At 48.6% G+C, this 20,540-nt stretch overlaps 1 protein-coding gene across 2 annotated transcripts in view; it reads left to right on the top strand.

The window, feature by feature from the left end:
- LOC147900002 (uncharacterized) overlaps window positions 1–20,540 on the top strand; it is a 90,034-nt gene that overhangs the window by 41,422 nt on the left and 28,072 nt on the right. For both annotated transcript variants that reach the window (XM_087376961.1, XM_087376960.1), the window contains one exon: window positions 14,247–14,450. In XM_087376961.1, coding sequence (XP_087233087.1) covers window positions 14,247–14,450 — 204 coding nt within the window. The remainder of the gene's footprint in view (window positions 1–14,246; window positions 14,451–20,540) is intronic.

The raw sequence follows: 20,540 nt of genomic DNA, 5'->3' as shown, positions 1-20,540 counted from the left end.
ACACTTTGTTACTGCCTTCTTCATCAACATACTGAGAAAACCAATCACCATTGCCGGTCATGTGCGCTGTGGCACCCGAATCGACATACCATTCCCCACGATAGTGGGACTGTTTTGTATGATCAGCCATCAACAAAAACTCATCCTTGCTATTTCTTTCATTATTCTGATTTCCTTCTCCCGCAAAGTTGTTGCTATTTTGCCTTTGCCAATTTGAGAAGCCTCTGCCTCTCCCTCTTGATTGTTGTGCATGCTGTTTTATGCGACATTCACTCTCCACATGACCATCCTTCCCACAATAGTAACACGGGCCTCTTCTTGAAGTGTAGGAGCTGCGTCCTCTTCCACGAAAGTTGCCTCTATATCCTCCTCTTCCTCGAGGGGTAAATTGCCTTCTTTCTTGATAGGAGTTCGAATCTCCCCCTTCTTCATGCCTGCCCTGATTTTGCCTTTCATTGTTTCGATTCCATCCACCTCTTCCACGGCCACGCCATGGTCTTCCTCTCACGGTGAATGCTTCATCTTTGTTCTTGGAACTCTTCGTCCCGCTTCCTTGTCTTCTTAACTCTTCTTGTAGCAAGAGAGCACTCAACTCCTCAAAGTTAGGAGTGGTCTCCCTCACCATTAGGGAAGTCACCAAATGTTGCCATGGTGAATTGCTTTCATTCATAGTAAGCCCATTCATGGTTATGCTTACCATATCCACATCTGTTACAACCTCATCCACTGAGAGCAATTGGTCAGTGATATCTTTCAAACGAGTCAAATAGGCAGTGATTTGCTCATTTGGTTCCTTCTTAAAAGCATGCAACTTTTGTTTAAGGAACAACAACCTTGTTGTATTTACTGATTCAAATAGAGTTTGAAGAGTTGTCCATGCTTCATCTGGAGCTGTAGCACCACTTATTTGAGGAATGATGCTGTCCTTCACATTCATGTTGATGTAACAAAGAGCTTTTTGAGCTCTTTTATCAAATTTTGCTTGAACTTCAAGTTCTTCTTCATACCTTTTATCCTCAGCCCTCTTTTCTTGAGGTGTCATATTGGGCACCGTTACTGGCTTCATCACATCAGGCCTTTCATCTTTGCCTTCTACAATCTCCCACAAGTCTTTCAACTTTAAGAGATTCTTCATCTTAAACTTCCAAATTGGATAGTTTTTGCCATCAAGCTTCCCACTTTCTGGGAGCACAAAATCAACCTTGCTGTCCGCCATTTTGACTGAATTACAGCAAGCAACAAATTAGAATAATCACCCCAAAATACACTTCAAACACGCAGCGGATACCTTACTGTTTTGGGGTCTTCAAATCCTCAATTTTAGAGGTCTTTGGCTGGTCTTTTGGGCTGCAAATCTTCTTCACTTTGATGCCTTCATGGCACTCAATCTTGGGCTGTTCTTGGCTGGTCTTTTTCTTCATTCATTGACACGTGTTGCAAACACATATGGGCTGCCCTCTCTTCGTGGCTTCACCTACCATAGGGCTGCCCCTTTTCTTATGTACTTGTTTCTCGCTTGATCTTCAATCAAGCCATGCGGGCTGTTGCATCTCTTCCCTGGAGTCAAGGGCTTCATTCTTCGTCACTTGTGTGGCGTTTCTACCCATCAAACTTGGGCACTTTCTCGCCATAACAGGGCTGATTGCTTTCTCACCTTCTTGGGGCTGATTCGCACTTCGTTCATGGGCTGGAAATTCAATCCAACATGCCCACGCTGTTCCACAAAACTTGTGGCTTCAAAATTCTTCACAAACAGGGCTGATTTCATCACAAAAACAGGGCATATCTTTTCTCCATCATCTCGGGGCTGTTTGCTTCCATTTTGGGGTTCAAAACCAGGGTTGAAACCCTAATTTCGAGATAGTTCAGATCCATTTACTGATTTCTTCCACTTGGGGCCTGATTTTTCATCACTTTTAGGGTTGGAAACTGTGCAGAAACCCTAATTCCGGGATCTTTTACCTCCTTGGGCTGATTCTCTCCACTTTTAGGGTTGATTTCAAATCTACTTCATAGCAAGGACCTTCTCCTTTGTTGCTGAAGCAAAACCCCTCTGATTTGGGGCTGATTTTCATCAATTTTTATTGCAAAAACCCTAATTTCGAGATTTTCTTCAAAGTTTTTGAAACTTTTTCAGAATTTCTTCTTCAAACATAGACTGCTGCTGAACAAGGGCGACCTAAAAACGCCTCCATTTTTAAGGTCAAAATGACAAAAAACCCTAATTTCGAGATTTTTCAGATTTCGCCCAATTTTTTTTTTTTGACTTTTTCATACTGTTTTTGGTGAATGCTGATGCTGAAGACCTCTCCTACAGGGCAGCTACAATGCGATTTCAAAACGCTTGGTTTTAGGGCTCGAAACCCTAATTTTCGTCACTTTTTGGGTGCAAAATTTCTGCACGTGTTCTTCCCTTGCATCGCTTCACTTGGGCTCCTCCTTTCCTTACTTGTAAACTGAATTTTCTGATCAAATAACAAGCTGAACACGCAAATATTCATATCTTCGCTTTCTGGAATCCTCTTTCAACTTTCTTCGCGTCAAACCGTGCGCAATCGCGAGGGGATCGCTTCTATCCAACTCTCATGCACTCTTCCTGCTCTGATACCATGTTAAAGTGCGAGGAAGCTTGCTGAAAATGAGATCAAAGAGAGAGAGAAGGAGAGGAGCGAAGAGACACGTTGAGAAGCCAAAAGAGTAACTTGCATTAAAACTGAAAACTGCATACATACATAGGGCGCCTAATGTTAGGGCCTCATTTATTCATACCACTCTTTGTACCTTAACAATTGGTACACATTTATTGTACTACCCTTCATTTATTTGCTGCCCCCTTGCACATTAGATTGACATCATTATTTTAACTCTCACAAATAGGCCCTCCTTCCGGCTTCTCCATAGCCCCTTCTTCCTTGGCAAATCTCCTCTAAAATAGGCCCTCCTCGCCTCTCCATAGCCCTTTATGCCTTTACAAATTTTGTCTAAATTAGGCCCTCCTGGTCTCTCCACAGTCCCTTCTCCCTTTGCGAATTACGTTGTGGGATAGGCCCTCCTTTTGGCCTCTCCACACCCCCTTCTCCCTCCACAAATTGTGCCTGGAGTAGGCCCTCCTTCTTGCCTCAGGACCTATGTGGTGACAGTTAGAGGTGAGGGCACTGTCCGACATCAGAGGTGGTCCAAGAGACCACTTGGTCAATTGAGGAACATTGCAATGCACATGGAGCATACCAAGTGGTGTCAATTGGCGTGATTGGCTGTCTAGCTCACTCTACCACTAAGAGACATTAGGTGGTGCTCTTGAAGCAGTTAGGTAGCACCGATGAGGTAGAGGATTGTGCAGTCAGAAAGATGAGGACAATCGATGAGAAGGGAGGAGATTGCTCCAATGGGAGAGGACTCCACCAGGGATGAGATCAAGGGTAAAGGGAGGAGAGAGCATCATTGTAGAGGGAAGAAGAGAGACCTAAGTTATGAGGTCTTATCATTTGAGAGGTGGATTTGTGTACTTTGTTCAGCATGGTGACATTGTGGCAAGCCTAGTACTTGTCCTGTTTCGCTCTAGCATGCGCATCTTGTTCTCCTTCCTACAAGGATGAGCATTGTTTTGACCGTGTCTTTCATTCCATTGTTTCTCTCAATTTCGTCCCACACTTGCATTTTACCCGTCATGAGCATTTTTCTTTCCTTGCCTTTCACTACATCATTTCTTTCTATTCCATTTTACGCTTGCACCATCACCGGCATCATAGTTTATTCCATAACGGTTCCTAGTTGCACCATTACGGTGCTCCATTGCACCATGATGTATGACGAAGTCACTAGTAGCGTCGCATCAACATCCACAGTGCCATGCATTACACTATTCTTGCTCCTCACATCAGTGGCCTTTGTCCTCTGGTAACACTCTGGAGGTGACTGAGTCTCCCCTCTGACAGTGGTCATAGAAGATATTAGGGTCATCAACAATGACGCTAACCCCCGAGACCTCGCTAGCTCAGACTTCCTCTGTTGCAGGAGAAGGCAAATCAAGGAGAGGGGAAACTCCTATGACCAAATTGAAAGAAGCTCCAATCATGGCAAGGAGTTGGTGGCAAAGCTGTGGAAGATTTGGGCACTGATAAATAAAGCAGTGAGTCATCTATCCTCTAGGACCGAAACCCCAATGAGTAAGGTGAGATGAAGATCCTCCTAGAGCCACGTGCCAAAGGCTAGCTTGAAGCGCCACAACTGTGACTCCAAGGAATCAAAGACCACCTGAAAAAGGCTTCTCTTAAAGAAACAAGTTGAACTTGCTGTAGCTCTTCCTCGGAAAAAATGCATGTTCTCACTACAATGGAATGGGATGAGGGTAGGCTAAATGGGTATCCATTCTCCAATCAACAGATGGAAGGCTGACTTGTTGGACTATACGTCACTTGCAAGCATTACCGCGGAAGGGAAACGAAGCATTACGGGGGAGGGGAAACAAAGGAGAAAGAAAAGCAGGTGAGAGAATGTGTGAAGCGTAAGAGAGAGTGTTAGCATGAGTGTGAATGTAAGTGTGAAATTATGTGTGTGTGCACGTGCATGCGTTGCTTGTGCGTGTGAGAGAGAGTCTACATGTGGAATTGAGAGTGTGTGTGGAGTGTGTGAATGTGTGTGACTGAGTGAGAGTGGGAATGTTACATGGAGGCTGAGAAGTGGTGTGAGTGTGACTGTGTGCACATGTGTGTATGTGACTAGATATGAGAGCAAGTTTGAGTATCAGTGTCATTGAGAGTTCTATGCATTCGTATGTGTGAATGTGAGTGTGTGCATGCATGAGTGTGAGTGCTAGAGGGAAGTCTAAGTAGGAGACGGGAGTCAAGGGGGGTGAGTGTGAGTGCGAGTGTATGGTGCAGAATGGGTAGTCAGTGAGGTAGAGCAGCGGAGAAGCAGAGTAGGGAGCGGAGAGGTTAGCAGCGGGAGTAGGGGCAAAGCGGAATGGCTGACGAGAGGATGGGATAGGAGAACCATATACATGATGGGAGGATAGTAACGGAGAACACCATACAACAGAAACAAAGGCTGTACAGGAGCAGTGGAAGCAGCGGAGAAGCCATATGGGAGGATAGTAATAGAGAACACCGTACAACAAACACAGAATCTCTACACGAGGCATGGAAGAAGCGGAGAAGCTATATGAGAGAGGTGGAGAAGCTGTATGGGAGGGCTTGAAGAGAGGCAGAAGGGGCTGGAAGATTAGTTAATGGGAGCTTCAGCAAGTCAAGTGTCAGAACTAGCACCTATCATTGTGGATTTGAGGTTAAAGGTAAAATTTATTTGTAAGCTGAAAAAGACTTTGTTAGATGAGCATCTTAAAGTTCGTATGATCATCTGTTAGGAAATGGAGTCAAGATGAGTGAGTTTTAGTCTGGTGTGTCCTATGAATGCCACGTGTCATATTGGGAGATATCCCATATGCACTTTGGTACTCTATGTCTAGTGTCTTGATTATATATGGTTGTACTTGTGTTGTGTGTCACATCATTGGAGTCAACATCAAGCTTTCCCAATGGTCTTTCATTGGTTAAGTACTTTCATTTCTCTTTCAGTTCCATTTCCATTTCCCCATTAGTTGCTTCCTTGCTTTCCTTTCCCTCTTCCTACACTACCTCCTCTCCCTACTCCTCTATGCTCCAACACATGGTATCAGAGCCACCTTTCTTCTCTTCCTTCCTCCTTGCTTCTCCAAGGGAGTAAGGTTGAGGGAGGCCAAAAGAAGTTACTTTTCCTCTTCCCTCATGAAGAGCCTACCTTAGCCTCTTCATCACCTCCTCCTTCATTGAGCTCTAGCATCTTCATCGCTGCATCGCCTCTTTCTCCTTCATCATCTTCTCCTCCTTCATCCCAAGCCTCTCCTTCACTTTGGCTGTTGGTGCTGATTCGAGGAAGACTTCGTGGAGATCTCCATGAGCAGTTGATGCAATAAACTGCAAGACGTTTCCTCGCATTGGAAATGATTTGTGATAGCCACATAGAGCTGAATCAAGGTGCTGTGGATTTCTGTTCGTGGCTGCTACGTAGAGATCACTTGTGATTGCTGCGGATTTCTGTTCATAGCTACTGCGTGAAGCAGATTCTTTGCTGCGAAGGCTACTGCGTGGAGTAGATTCTTTGCTGCATTTGCAAATGCGTGGAGCAGACTCTTTGCTGCAAACGTTTCAGCAAGCTGAGGCCTCTTCCAGCTTGTTTGTGGCATGAAGAAGCTCGGGGCAATGCAAGCATAAGCTGGACTGCTGGTCGCCATCTTCTTTCACTGCTATTGGGACAGAAGCTCAGAGATTAAGGACTGCAATATTCCCTCTCTTCCCTGTTGAAATGGAGTCTGCCAAATCTGCAATCATTATTGAAAATTGTTCTGGCAAGAAGTTTCCCACATGGCAAACTAAGCTGAGGCTTATTCTCATGAAGGAAGGTGTGTGGAATGTGGTGAGTGGTAAGGACAAAAAGCCTTTAATAGACGAGAAGAAAACCCTACAATGGGAAGACCTCAATGACAAAGGTCTTGCTATTATTGGTTTGCGTTTGTCTGATGAAGTTATTTGTCATGTGCACGGATTGGTATCTGACATGTACTGGGTACACAAGACTAGCTCAGGTAGCCTGGGGAGGCTTAGAGCTAGGCAGGCTTGATTCTCGGTTTGAGTGGCAAGGGTACGAACCAGTTAGAGGTCTTCGCTATTTTTGGCGCTTGGGGCCCGAGTCTATAAAAGGGGCACAGAGGTTCAGTTCTCAGGGAGCCGATGGGAGCAAGTTTCATTCCCAGGTGCTAGGTCTGATCCTGGATTGAGTCGCGGACGCGCGCCTGCATCATAGCGTAGCCCAAGGCCTAGTAGCAGATCCCAGGCTTCACAGCGCCGCTTGGTGGTATGGGACACCAGGTTGGTTAGGATCTGGTTGGGAGTTTGTGCCAGTAGCTCAGCTCGTGGCTCGGAGGGGACATCTCCTGATTCGGGATCACATCCCGTAGATGTCATGGTTGGGTGGTGAGCAGCCTGCTCAGTTTCTCACGTTGTGTGTGTTCTTGTGTTTGCTTGCAGATCAGAGGTTTCAGGAGTGCTGGGACATGTCAGTTGGTATCAGAGCCAACTCCTGAGGTAGGAACTTCTGTTCCAAGAATTTCGGATGATTTGTTCCTCCAGGTATGCCCTAATTTCGAAATTTGTGCTGCAAGTTCTTGTTTGGTTCATCGGTTATGGGAAGTGGTCAGGATTTAGGGAAAAGGTAGGAAGAAGAGAGAGAGTGATGAATTCGGGATTGCTGAAGGGTTTAGGTGAGAGAGGGTGTGAGGTGTAGCTAGGAGAGAGTGGAGAGGATTGGAGGAGAGGTGTGAGAGGGGCTGTTGGGTAGGCGAAGGGTTGAGGGGAACCCTAGGGGATTCCGTGTTTTGGTCAGGGCTGCGCAGTGGGTTAGGTGACACAGGTAGGTGCGCCATAGGCTGGGAGCGTGATTCGGCCAGGCAGGGGGGGTGCGCCTTAGGCTGGAGCAGGGTGCGGCCAGGCTGCTCGGGGAGGTTGATGCGAGAAAAAGGCACCACCCTCCAAGTTGGGAGGGTGGGGCGAGAAAAGCATCGACCCTCCAAGTTTGGGAGGGTGTGCATGCTAAAAAAAGCATCAACCCTCCAAGTTTGGGAGGGTGGGCTTTTCTAGAAAGCATAGCTTCCTAGAATAGCTACACCGTCTCCTTTATAGCCTGGCGAGATCCCAAGCTCAGCCACAGCTTATGCTAGTGTGCGCAAGAAGATCCCTCTATACCTCTAGCGGATTCTCGTCACCTAGGTACGGTTCGCAGCAGATTACCGTACGGTACAGCCAGCAACGGAACCAGCAGGGGGAGTCTCCGGGTTTACCTACTCGAGCTGATCATCAGCTTTGAACCCTTCTTCTCGGCCAGCTTCTCTTCTTCTGTCACCTCCTCTTGGGATAGTTTTTCTCTCTGCCCCACTCTCCTTCAAGCTTCAATTCCACCAGTCACTTCTCTCAGTTCACTACTCTTTTCGAATCATATTTCAGACATGGCTGATTCTGTAAATCTTGAGTTTGCGATGGGTGACCAGGATTTGGACTACCCTGCGGAGGAAGACCAGGGTCTCTACGACGATCTGATTACGAAGAAAGCCTTCAGCGAATTCACCACTGCTCTTAATGGAAAGTTTGAGCAAGTTAATGCGAATCAAACGGGGTTGACACAGCAACTCCAAGGGATTCAGACTACCCTTACACTTCTGACTAGCACTGTTCAGGCGCTCACGCATGTGGATGCCATGGCTTCAGTGTTAGGTCCGAACATCACTCTAGATCCTTTTCCCGGAGATCAAAAGTCTCGTACCAAGGAGGTTGTTGACACTTGGTTGCACAAGGGGCAAGTACACTTCCAGTTTCACCCGTACCCAGATGACAAGAAAATACAGCTTGCAGCCGGGTTCATGTTAGGAAAGGCTTTATTGTGGTGGAAGGAACTCCAACCCAAGCCTGCAACATGAATAGATTTCAAAGGGGTCTTCAAGAAAGAGTTTCTGAAGACAAAGGAAGATTATGATATCGTAGGCAAGCTCAAAGCCCTCGATATGCCTAAGATGAACTTGAGTTTTGAGGTTTATCTTCAGAGGTTTCGGGATCTGTAGACCAGAGCTACAAAGATGGATCCAGTGACCTTGTTAGGTTTCTTTGTGGATGGTTTGCCTGACTCGTACAAGTTGCAGATCAAGAACAACAAGTGTACCATGTTGCAAGAGGCCATGAATTACACGCGTATTTATGATGATACCATGGCCAGTGCAAAGGGAACCACAGTTTCCGACACGACTGGAAAGAACAAACGGAAGTTCTTCCAGTCTACCACTGGTACCGGGGAGATGAAGTCTATAGACAACGCCTCCAAGAAACACTTGACTCAGGCGAAGAATGGTTGTGCCCGTTTCCTTCGTACCTTCAAGCTAAAGAAGGAAGGACGTTGCTTCTTCTGCGAGGAGCAGGGCCACACTAAGAATGATTGTCCTAAGCGCAAGAACCAAAAGCAAGCGTTGGGACCGAAGCTCCAGGTGGGTCCGGGTACCAAAGCCAAGGGAGCGAACCAAGTTTCGATGACATGTATTTCTGTAAATGTCATTACCTGCCCACTTTCTTGTAATTGCACTTTTAATACTTCGTTATTTGGTTCCCATGATCTTTTCCGAGTTTATGGAGAAGTTAGGGACCAAAGAGTTCACATTCTCTTTGACTCGGGCAGCTCTCACAACTTTGTTAATTACAAACTTGTGCAGAAGATGGGGCTGTCCACGATACCTAGCGATCACACCTATGAGGTGCAGCTTCCAGCTGGGAAGCAGTTTTGGGATCGCAAGATTGAAGCGCTTTCTATCCGGATTCAAGAATACACAAGGGCTCTTACGTGCTATGCTATGCACTTGGAGCATGTGGACTTGTTAATAGAGTGGTTTAAAACCCACGATATTCGGATTGGATGGAAGGAACATACCCTTTCTTTTGTGGATAAGGACACCCAATTTTGTATTCAGTGTGATAATATTATCTCTTCTCAGGGACCTATTGTATCTGCGATGCAGCTTCGGAATATATTAAACACTTCTCATAATGATGTCTATCAGTGTGTTTTGATTCCACTTTCTTCATTTGTTGTCTTTGTAAATAACAAGAATGATTTAAGTGTGTTTGAACAGTGTGTTTGAACACCGTGAATTGAGAATGTTGTTAGACGGTTTCAAGGATGTATTCCCTGCTCAACTGCTGGAAGGTTTACCTCCAGAACGGGCAGTAGATCATCGCATAGACTTAGTACCTGGGGTTCAACCTATTAGTGTACCACCTTATAGGATGAGCCAGCTTGAGGAGGATGAGCTAGCTTCACAGCTACAGGATTACCTGAATATGGGCTATATTCGCCCAAGTAAATCACCTTGGGAAGCACTTGTCCTCTTAAGGAAGAAGAAAGATTCTACATGGAGAATGTGTATAGATTATAAACGATTGAATAAAGTGACAATTAAGAATCGATACCCTCTACCTCGTTCCGATGATCTAATAGACCATTTGGTCGGAGCAAAGTATTTCGCTAAGATTGATTTGCGTACGGGTTATCACCAAATCCGTATCTATGCTAAACACATAGATAGAACCGCATTCCGAACTAGGTATGGCCACTACGAGTTTCTTGTATTACCTTTTGGTTTGACCAATGCTCCTGCCACCTTCCAGCAAATGATGAACAATTTGTTAAGAGGTTTTTTGGGCAAATTCGTTGTAGTGTTCTTAGATGACATCTTGGTATATAGTCGAACGCTTGAGGATCACATAGGACACCTCCGGATTGTCTTAGTTATTCTAAGACAGCATAAGCTCTATGCCAAGATGAGTAAATGTGACTTCTTTATGAAGGAGATCATTTACTTAGGACACAAGATTTCTTCTGAGAAGGTATTAGCATTGATCTGGATCGTATCCAGAAGGTTTTAGAATGGCCTATCCCTCAGACTGTGAAACAACTTCGTTCTTTCCTAGGATTTATGGTATTCCTACGGAAGTCTGTGCGTGATTATTCACATATCACAGCACCCTTGACAAGCATATTGAAAGGTCGTGGACGCAGGTCTACCCAGCCGATTTCTTGGAATGATGCATTGAACAAGGCTTTTGAAACCTTGAAGTTTTTTATCAAGGAAGCACCCGTTCTTGCATTACCCGATCCTACCCGGCCTTATGTTTTAGAGGCCAATGCGAGTGATTTTGCGATTGGGGCAGCTCTTTTCCAAGAGAGCAAACCTGTAGCTTTTGAGAGTAAGAAGCTAGACGACACTCAATATCGTTGGCCCACACTAGAAAAGGAACTCTATGTTGTAGTGTATGCCCTTAAGGTTTGGAGACACTACTTGTATGGTTCGAAGTTTCTTGTATTGACTGATCATCAGTCAATTAAAAATGTGTGTGATGGGTCTGAATTGAGGGGACGAAAAGCTAGATGGGCAGAATTAATGCAAGATTTTGATTTTGAAATACGTTATCGAAAGGGTTCGTTGAATAGTGTGGCGGATGCCTTAAGTCGAGTCAAGTTTGTAAATGCTATGTCATTTACGGAAATATCCTCAGACCTATTTCAATCCTTGAGAGGCTTTACGCAACTGATAGTCATTTCAGTTCTTATTGGCAGAGAGTCCAGGATGGGAGCTCCATGGTTGACCAGGACTCAGGGATTGTGCCACCTATGGTACAGGTGGCGGGAGGTCAGTGGATGATTAGGAACGGCTTGCTGTTCCGGAATGGAAAGATTTGTGTGCCAGATGTTCTGGAACTTAGATCCAAGATTCTCTGGGAGTGTCATGATGCTCCTAGTGCTGGACATCCGGGTATACATCGGACTCTGTCTCTTGTGAAGCATACCTTTTATTGGCCTAAGATGCGTGCATTTATTGAAAACTATGTAGTAGGTTGCCGGGTTTGTCAGGTTACTAAGGCAGAACGCCTTAGAAGCGCGGGTTTATTACAGCCATTATAGATTCCAGGTAATAAATGGGAAAGTATTTCCATGGATTTTATTACTGGTTTGCCTCGAACGCGCAAGGGTCATGACTCCATTTGGGTCATAGTCGACCGTCTGACAAAAATGGCTAGATTCTTACCTACTAGAACAACTATTGTCCTTTTATGCTTATGTACGGGTTTCAACCTAAGTCACCAGTTATGGTCGGGTTAAAAGGGATTCAAAATGATGCTGCAAAGACCTTCTTGCAAGACATGCAGGAAATGTTGCAGTTTGCCAAGGAGTCTATTAGAAGTGCCCAAGATCGGGACAGATTTTATGCTAATAGACATCGTTCACCTAGAGAGTTCTCTGAAGGAACGATGGTATATTTGCAAATTCCGAAGGAATCCAAGAGCCTAAGTACTGTTTTGGTTTCGAAATTATCCCCGAGATACTATGGTCCATTCAAGGTCATTAAAAGAATTGGACCAGTTGCATATCGACTAGAATTGCCTCCTGATGTTAAAGTACATCCAGTCTTTCATGTCAGTAGACTGAAAGAAGTGTTGGGTGCGGATGATCAACTTGTTTCTCCTCAAGAGATAATAGAAGTTACACATTTGACTTTTATTCCACACGAAGCTGAGTGTATTCTTGAATTTCGTGAAAGACAGATTCGAAATCGAACTATCACGGAATACAAGATCAAGTGGAAGGATCGTGTTGAGAAGGATGCAACATGGGAGACATTACAAAACCTCTAGAGAACATTTCCGGGTTTTTTAGCGAACTCAGGAGTGAGTTCTTAGAGGAGGGGAAGTATGTCATGTGCACGGATTGGTATCTGACGTGTACTGGGTACACAAGACTAGCTCAGGTAGCCTGGGGAGGCTTAGAGCTAGGCAGGCTTGATTCTCGGCTTGAGTGGCAAGGGTACGAACCAGTTATAGGTCTTCGCTATTTTTGGCGCTTGGGGCCCGAGTCTATAAAAGGGGCCCAGAGGTTCAGTTCTCAGGGAGCCGATGGGAGCAAGTTTCGTTCCTAGGTGCTAGGTTTGATCTTGGATTGAGTCGCGGACGCGTGCCTACATCATAGCGTAGCCCAAGGCCCAGTGTGCGGCGTCCGCCATTGCCACAAGTGCGGCTCTTGGGGCTCGTTGCTGCTGCAAGGATGGGTGTGGAGGTTGAGCCTCCGAAGCTGGAGGATCATCTGTCTGGATGGGCGGTGGCCCCTGCCGCTGGGGAAGGTGGCTCTTGATGTTCCTCCTTCGAGGCCTCTCGGTCAACCTTGTCCCTCTCTCTGCAATTGGCCCTCTACCTGTGGCGCTTGCAGGCTTGCTTGCTGGGTTTCAACCTGGGTCTAGTCCCCTTCTGAGGGGGTAACCCATGGGGTCTGAGACTCCTGTTGCTCTTGCCTGAGACTCCATGGACTCGAGCCTGTTGACTTTGTCTACTTTGTGGGGGAGGCGCTCGGGGGAGGCCACGGGGGCAATCTCTGGCTAGGTGACCCATCTGTCTACATCGAAGACACTGGCTTGGTAACCCGAAAATCTCCACCCTTTGGCGAAGTATGCCCCCTTCAAGGGTCTCGCGAAGGATTAACTTTGGGAGGAACTTTGGGCTCTCAACCACCAGTCTGATCCTGGGGACTCCATCATCTACTAAATCTGAGGTGATCGACTCTGGTGGGGCTCGAGCACTGTGCCAAATGCTCGACCAATTGAAGGGAGGATGGCACGATACTCCCTGGGGAGCCCTAGGAAGCGGAGTGTAACCGGAAAATGTGGAACATGGTGTGTCGTATCCATGTCCCCTACTGTGAACCCATGATACCAAGGAAGGAGGTAAATAAGATGCGGGCCAAGGAGGATGGGGCTCTGCTCCACAAGTGTCAAGGCAATGTCGGGGGAGCTCAACTGGATGAGGAAAACACCTCTTCTATAGATGGTGACCTCTTGGATGTGGTCTCCCTCTAATGCCAAGCTCGCCTGGATCCACTCTCACATCTGTCTTGGTGTAGGCGTGAGGCGCACAATTTTGCCCACAAGCGCCTTGTCCTGAAGGGACTGAACTGCCCGTTGTACGTGTTGCTTGTCAGAAGAACCTTAACGGTTGTAGGAGTCGAGGGTGCTGCCATAGAGCCCCTCTGGCTAGACCAAGGGTCACCACCAAGATGTTCTTTCACTGTAACAAGAACGAATGCTCCTACTACAGGGAGGCAAATGAAAAAGGGAGAGAGAAGGGTGTCAGGGCTATTAAGCCTAATAGACTAAATTTGACATATCTTGTGCCTTTATCACTTCATCAGAGGGCATCGAAATGCTTTTACACTTGTATTTTTATATGCTACATGCTAGTTGATGAATTATTCACTTCTTCCGAAGCTAAATCAGATGCTTCAATGAGATGATCACGAACCCTTTTGATTAAGCTTTATGATATATTGCATGTTGGTATTTCCTCAAATGTTTAGTTATAGTATTAGTGATCAAGACTTTACATTTCTTGACAATAAAAGGAATTTGAGAAGATGTGAAGGCGATTGTCAGAAAAAATACGTGCTTTTCAACTTTTATAGAGAAGTCTTAGAAACTTGAGAAGCCATCTTTACATTTCAGCGATACCATTGAAGCACTGATTTCATTTTGGGATGCTTTTTTGATTAATTTCAATATTGTTTTTTTCCAAAAACACAATGAGAGCATTTATTCTTGTAATGAATATCTAGCATGGGTCTTGAGGCATGGACAGGTAATAAGGGTCAAATGGTCTTTGCATGCTCGAGAAGAGATAGTATTTGAGTTGTCACAACATCTTAAGGAGACTATTGCACTTAATATACTGGCCAATACAAGACAAAGCACAAGAAATATGATTGATGAGCAAGAAGCAGTTCGTGATCATCTTTTCATCGTCCAAGATGTTATGGAGAATACTGTGCGATCTTTTTTGCAGGTATGCTTATATATTTATGAATGCAGTATTATTATTGAATCTACTAAGATGCAGTTATAAAGTGATCATTCCTTGAAGAATTACAAAGAGATGAGATGTTGTAGAACTAAGGCATGAATTTGGCTTTATCTAGGCTTAAGGTCTTTCCTTTTGTGTTTCGATAATTAATTCTATATGTTCTGTGATTTGAATGAAAACATTTGCACCACAAAGCTCTTTGAGGGGGAATAAGAGCCACATGGATCACATTTTTATGGTGTGAAGATATCTTCCTTGCAACTCATGACCATGTGAGTCATTTAATGGGTTTTTAAATATGCCACATATTGTTTGAGGTAGGTCATTCAAACTCTCATCTAAGTATTGATGTGGACCTTTGGCCATTGTGAGACAAGATTCGTGCATCTAACTCTCTATACAATCTCTTTGAGGGTGATTCCATGAATTAGAGTGTCATGAACCACATTTTTATGGTGTGAGAATGTGTCTTGTGAGTAGGGTCATTCAAACTCTTATCTAAGTATTTATGTGGACCTTTGGCCATTTGTGAGACGAGATTCAAGTGTTTTTTTTGCCGAAAAAGCAGTGCTAATTATATTACTTCGAGAACAAGATACAAAAGGTCAGCTTGTAGTTGACGGGCTGCGTTCACAAATCGGACACAGCCCTAAAAGGTAACAAAATAAATCACTCTCTCACGGCGGGATAAGGCGAGTGTGAATGAACAGCCATCGGGGTGGTGAGTAGCGCCACCGAAGGCCCTGCGAAGTCTGCTCGAAGAAGAGGCCCTGTATGTCCCAAGCCCGGAGGAAGCGTCTCCGCTTCTCCCGATCGGACCGGGAATCTCCCTGAATCTGGTCCCACTGGCCTCTGAGGGTATGAATAATCTCGCTCCAAATATCAGTCATGATCTGGGCAATCGATAAGGAGGTGCCACCGAGGATCTGCGCGCAACGCGAGGTCCAAATGTGCCACCCTGCGATGTTGCTAATAATCTCCCAGACTGGCTGCCTCTCCTGAACTCCTGTATCAGCCTCTGCTAGGTGCTGCGGGATACCCTCGAGCGGCCCCCATGTTCCCTGTGTGATAAGGAAAGTGGGGTCCTGCTGGCATGCCTCGAATAAGTGATGTAGACCAGGTGCGGTGCTGCACCAACAGAACGCGCCCCAAGTGATCAAACCTAGCTCTGGTGCTGCGCGAGTGAGAATCCCGAAAGTCCACCTCCACACTTCCTGGGCGCGAGTGCAGCTCCACAGGCAGTGTTTTGGGGACTCCTCAACCTCATGGCAGATCTGACAGCGTCCGTCCTAGCCTATCTGTCTCAACCAGCTCCCCACCGGAAGACCTTTGTGGGCGAGAAGCCACAGGAAGTAGGAGATCTTCCGCGGCCGCCAGCTCTCCCACAAGGCCTTCCAGAAGGCTTGCAAAAAGAATCTGGAAATACCCTGTGCATACCAGCTGGGCCGCTGGGTGGGGGGGGCGGCTCTGCATCCTCCCAAGAACTCGCCTGCCCAAAGTCATGCTGTAGGCAAAGAAGGAGGTCGGCCCCTGCCCTGTCACAATCTCTGGCCAACTCCACTCTCCTGGGTCCCAATCAAGCTCTGACAAGGCCCGCCCCTCCCAGAGCCAGAGTTGCCAAAGCTGCATCTGATCCTGCTCAATGCTAGGATCGGTACGCCAGACCTTCCCCAAAAGGCATACGACCCGAACCCTCTGCCATGGGAGTAGGGGGTCGATGAGTGCATCCTCTCTCCTGAGTCGTCCATCCCCCATAACCGCGAAGAAGGAAATAGAGGAGTCGTCCATACGTCCTGCGACCACCAGTGGGATGCCACGGGGGGTGAACTGTCCCAGCCAACGGTCGTCACCAGGCATGAGGATCTGAGGCTCAGGTGGAACCACCAATCAGCTGGGATCGCGCCGTCGATCTCCGTGCGTCTCGCCTGGGCTCCACGTGCACCTCTAGCTGCGTCTGCGAGATCAGCCGTCTCCAAATGTCTGTACGTGTCCCTCCAAACTCGAAGGGACCGGGCTGGCCCCCTCATCCAGCCATCCCACGTGATATGTGATCTCTTTCCCAACTGAAGGCCCTCGGCATCTCTGACCTGATCATTCCAGATAAGCGGCTGGCGATCGATCTCCTCTTGACAGCGGGGAGGGGACTGAATGAGACTGAGGCGGAGCCGCCTCCAAACCATGAGGAGGCTACGAACGAGTGGGGAACGGGGCTGAGTGAGCGGGGCGGAAGTGAAGATCCACCTGAGGGACGGGAGCCACTCTCCACCTCGGCGCGGGACACAAGAACCGACCCCCTGCTGAAGTAGCATCTTCCACGTCTACCCCCCCGGGGTCAAACCGCGGATGACTAACTTGCCTAACAAGGCCTGACTCTGCAGCTCTGGATCGATGACCCCCAGGCCTCCCTCAGCCTGGGGAAGAATGACTGTCTGCCAAGCAACCCTGGCTCTGGTATCTTTGAGGCCATCCTCCCCGGACCAAAGGAAGTTTCGAACTAGCCTCCTAAGCTGTGCCACGCTGGATCTCGAGAAACACCAGCAGGAAGCCACATACCAAGCCGTGGCAAGGAGGACTTGGTTGACTACCAAGGCACGACCTGCAAGGGAAAGCTTAGCAGTACTCCAGAAAGCCAGCTTTCGTCGGATGGAATCTAGCACCGGGAGAAACTGCTCAGCTGGCGTGATGTCCAGGCCGACCTGAAAACCCAGGTATCTAGCTGTCTGTCCCCGCGGGATCCACCTGAAACCCAAAAACCTCCCCCACTGAGAACGCGCCCCGGGGTCTGTGAGAAAACCAACTGATTTGTTCCAGTTGATTTTCGCACCAGCAGCCGAACAGAAGACCTCCAGGGCCATCCTCACCCTCTCCAACATCAACTCATCGTCCTGGACACACAGGGCTGTGTCATCCGTGTACTTTGAGTCCAAGAGCTCCGTGTCCTCCCGGAGGGGAAGGCGAACACCCTTGATCCCTGTAGACCTCGCCCGAAGGTAGTAAGTCATAGCCTCGGCGAAGAAGAGAAACAGGTAAGGAGCAAGGGGGCAGCCCTGACGCACTGATCTCTCCAAGCTAAAACGCTCACCCATCCTACCTCCAATGATGACTCTGCTAGAAGCTGTCCTGTACAAAGCTGAAATACCCTGAATCCAACCTGCTGGGAAACCTAGCCGCACCAGAGTCCCCTCCAGAAAGGACCAGTCCACTCAATCGTAGGCCTTCTCAAAGTCGAGAAGTAGAATGGCAAGGTGTGAACCGCTGTGCTGAGCCCACTCCGCCGCCTCTGAAAAGGTGAAGACATTATCCAGGATACTGCGATCCTGGACAAAGCCTGTCTGAGTGTCATGATGAGGTCTGGAAGTAGAGGCCGAACTCTGGCGCTGATCATCTTGGCGAGGATTTTGTAGGCAGTGGTAAGGAGAGTGATCGGGCGCCACTGACGGATCTCCTGTCTATCTCCTCCCTTCGGGATGAGGCAAATCAGTCCCGAGGAGAGGCTCTCTGGCATATAACCGCTGCTGAAAATCCTCTGAAGAGCTGCTAGGAGGGGCTGATGGATCTGGTCCCAGAAGGAGGTGAAGAATGCTCGGGATAGCCCATCCTCACCTGGGCACTTCTGTCCATCGATGGCCATCAAGGCCTCCAGCATCTCATCCGTGGTAAACGGTGCCAACAACGTCGCCTGCATGCTAGGCTGGACCAAGGAAGGAGTGTGCCTCCACACCTCCTCACGGGCACGACGAGTACGAGGAGCAAGCGGCTCCTGCTGGAAAAGGGTCCTGTAGAAGTCGGTGGCCAACCCCAAGACCTCTCTCGGATCCGTAACGATGTGTCCCTCCGCTGTCCTAAGACTCCGAAGCTGATCACCTGCAGCTCTCTGGCCATGTGTCCTGAAGAACTCCCTGCACATCCGGTCGCCCTTCCGAGCCCAAAAGGAGAGAGAGGCGTGATAGGAAAACTCTGAGTGACGCTGGAGTGTCTCCTCAAGAAGGGCTCTGGCTCGAAGGGCTTGGATCCGAAGCTCCTTCGAGCCCGGGGATGCCTGCTGGAGTCGCTGAATGGAGGCGAGGTCCCTCCGAAGAGCTCTCTCTCTACCCCACCACTCCTGTCGAACCTGTAGGGCTGCGAGCTGGCAGATCTGGCTGGACTCCTGCAAAGCCTGCGCCACCGAATCAACCAGATCTGCACACTCGCCCCAGTCTCTGTCCCAAAGACAGAAATACTGCTGCGCACGTCCTCCCTCGAGAAAATGGAGTCGGGAATCCGGCATGAGCGGGGGGGAAGGGCCTGAGCTGCCGAATCTAATGATAAGAGCACAGGCGCATGGTTGGTAAGTGTCGTCCCTGGAACTATACCGGCCTGACCGCCTCTGCTGATGGCCCAATCACTAACATAAAATCTATCCAGCCTCTCCAGGAGTCTGCCTCCTTTCCTGCGGAAGCCCCACGAGAAGTCCAAGCTCCCGTGCCAACGCCGGAAGGACGGGTCTCGCCAACAATCCCTTCCTCCTGTCGCAAAGATAAAAGAGTCCCAAGCGGACTGCTCTGCCTGAGACATACCTGTAAACTCCGGTCCTCTGCCCTGCTGGTCCTCCAAGGTCTCCAAATTGTTGAAGTCACCTCCAACAATCCAGGAATCCATGTCTGGGAGAATCCCTGTAAGTGTCCTCCAGAAGGTGGCTCTACAACGGAGATCTGTGGGAGCATAAATGTTGAGGATTCCAACTCTGGAGCCCTCCAATTCCAGGCCTACCCAAAGGGCACGACCTGGTATCAACGTGCCATGACCGAAAACTCCCTGGGCTAGCTGCTCTCCCACGGAAGTACAGACACCACCACTCCTTCCCAGTGCGCCGATCGAGGGCTCCCAATAAGTGTGAGAGCGACCAGGGAGAATCTTCCCGCATCTACGGGAGTGAGCCGCCGAAAGCTTGTGCTCCTGGAGCAGAAGTACATCCAAACGACCAATCACTGCTGGCTGAAGTTCCTGTCTCAAAATGAGCTTCCTAGGACCACGGGTGCCAGAAGAGTGAAACCCGTTCACATTCCAGGATACGAGGTGTAGGCTGATGGTGAGGACTGGGAGGCTGCGAACAATTGTTTGCTCGCGGTCGAAGTCGAAGAAGAAGCTGACATTTCGGAGTGGAGGCGCTGGCGCTTATGGGAAGGTTTGGAGGGGGAAGCGGGGTCGTCCTGCCCGTCCTTCAACACCTTCAGCAAAGGCGAGAGGCCTTTGGTACCATGAACGAAAGCTTTCTCGAGCCAGCTCGAGATCTCTGAGGTGGACATCCCGTAGAAGGCACGGAGTTTCTGAGGAGTCCAGGCTCTGACATCTTGGGGGAGCAGGGGGGGCCTGAGGATCACAATCAGTCTGAAGCGTTTGGCGGCGCAGTGCCACCGCAGGCGCACGTCACCCTCGGACCACTGAGTCTCGAGAAGCTGCCCACTGGACGGGCCTATCCAGGAGCAAACCTGAGCATGCGTCTGCTCCCTAAGAGCCTCCCAGACCGAGTCGTCTGTCCAGGTCTCGGTGCCGTCGCTAAGGAACGTGAAAGCAAAGCTAGGGCCATCCCTAGGGGCTAAGGCGGCTATCTTTCCATCCGCCCCTTTGCGGAGCAGGAAGATACTGATGTCGAGGCAAGCAGGGAAGGTCCCGAGGTCGGCCACATCCAAGTAGTCCCAGGGGCCAGATCTGTAAAAGTCGCGGGGGAGCTCTCTCTCCTGAAGCTGAGGCCCGTTAGAGTCTGCCACTGAGGGGATAGCGGACGGAGAAGCCTGCTCCGGTGGTGGTGTAGACTCAGGGTGTCCTGCCAACGGAGGGGGAGGGGGAGGAGGCTGGGGAATAGGCAGCTCCGACTCCTCGGGGGCGGCTAGCGGAGGAGAAGAAGGAGGGGGAGCGGGGGCTGCCCTCGGCTGGGGAACCGTCGGTGCAGCTAGCTCTGCGGGAGAGCTGAAAGAGGCGGGGGGGGAGGGATGGGGCTCCATCTGGAGCTGGGGCTGAGAAGGAGGGGGAGAAGACTGAGGAGGACGAGGGGGCTGAAGCTGCGGGTCGGGAGATATGGGGTGCAGTTGGGGG

Source organism: Dipteris shenzhenensis, chromosome 7 (genome assembly GCF_047967505.1).
Source record: "Dipteris shenzhenensis isolate YYH24624 ecotype China chromosome 7, Dip_SZ_1.0, whole genome shotgun sequence".
Classification (NCBI taxonomy): domain Eukaryota; kingdom Viridiplantae; phylum Streptophyta; class Polypodiopsida; order Gleicheniales; family Dipteridaceae; genus Dipteris; species Dipteris shenzhenensis.
Note: the sequence above shows the minus strand (reverse complement) of the source record. Positions and strands in the feature narration are given on the sequence as shown.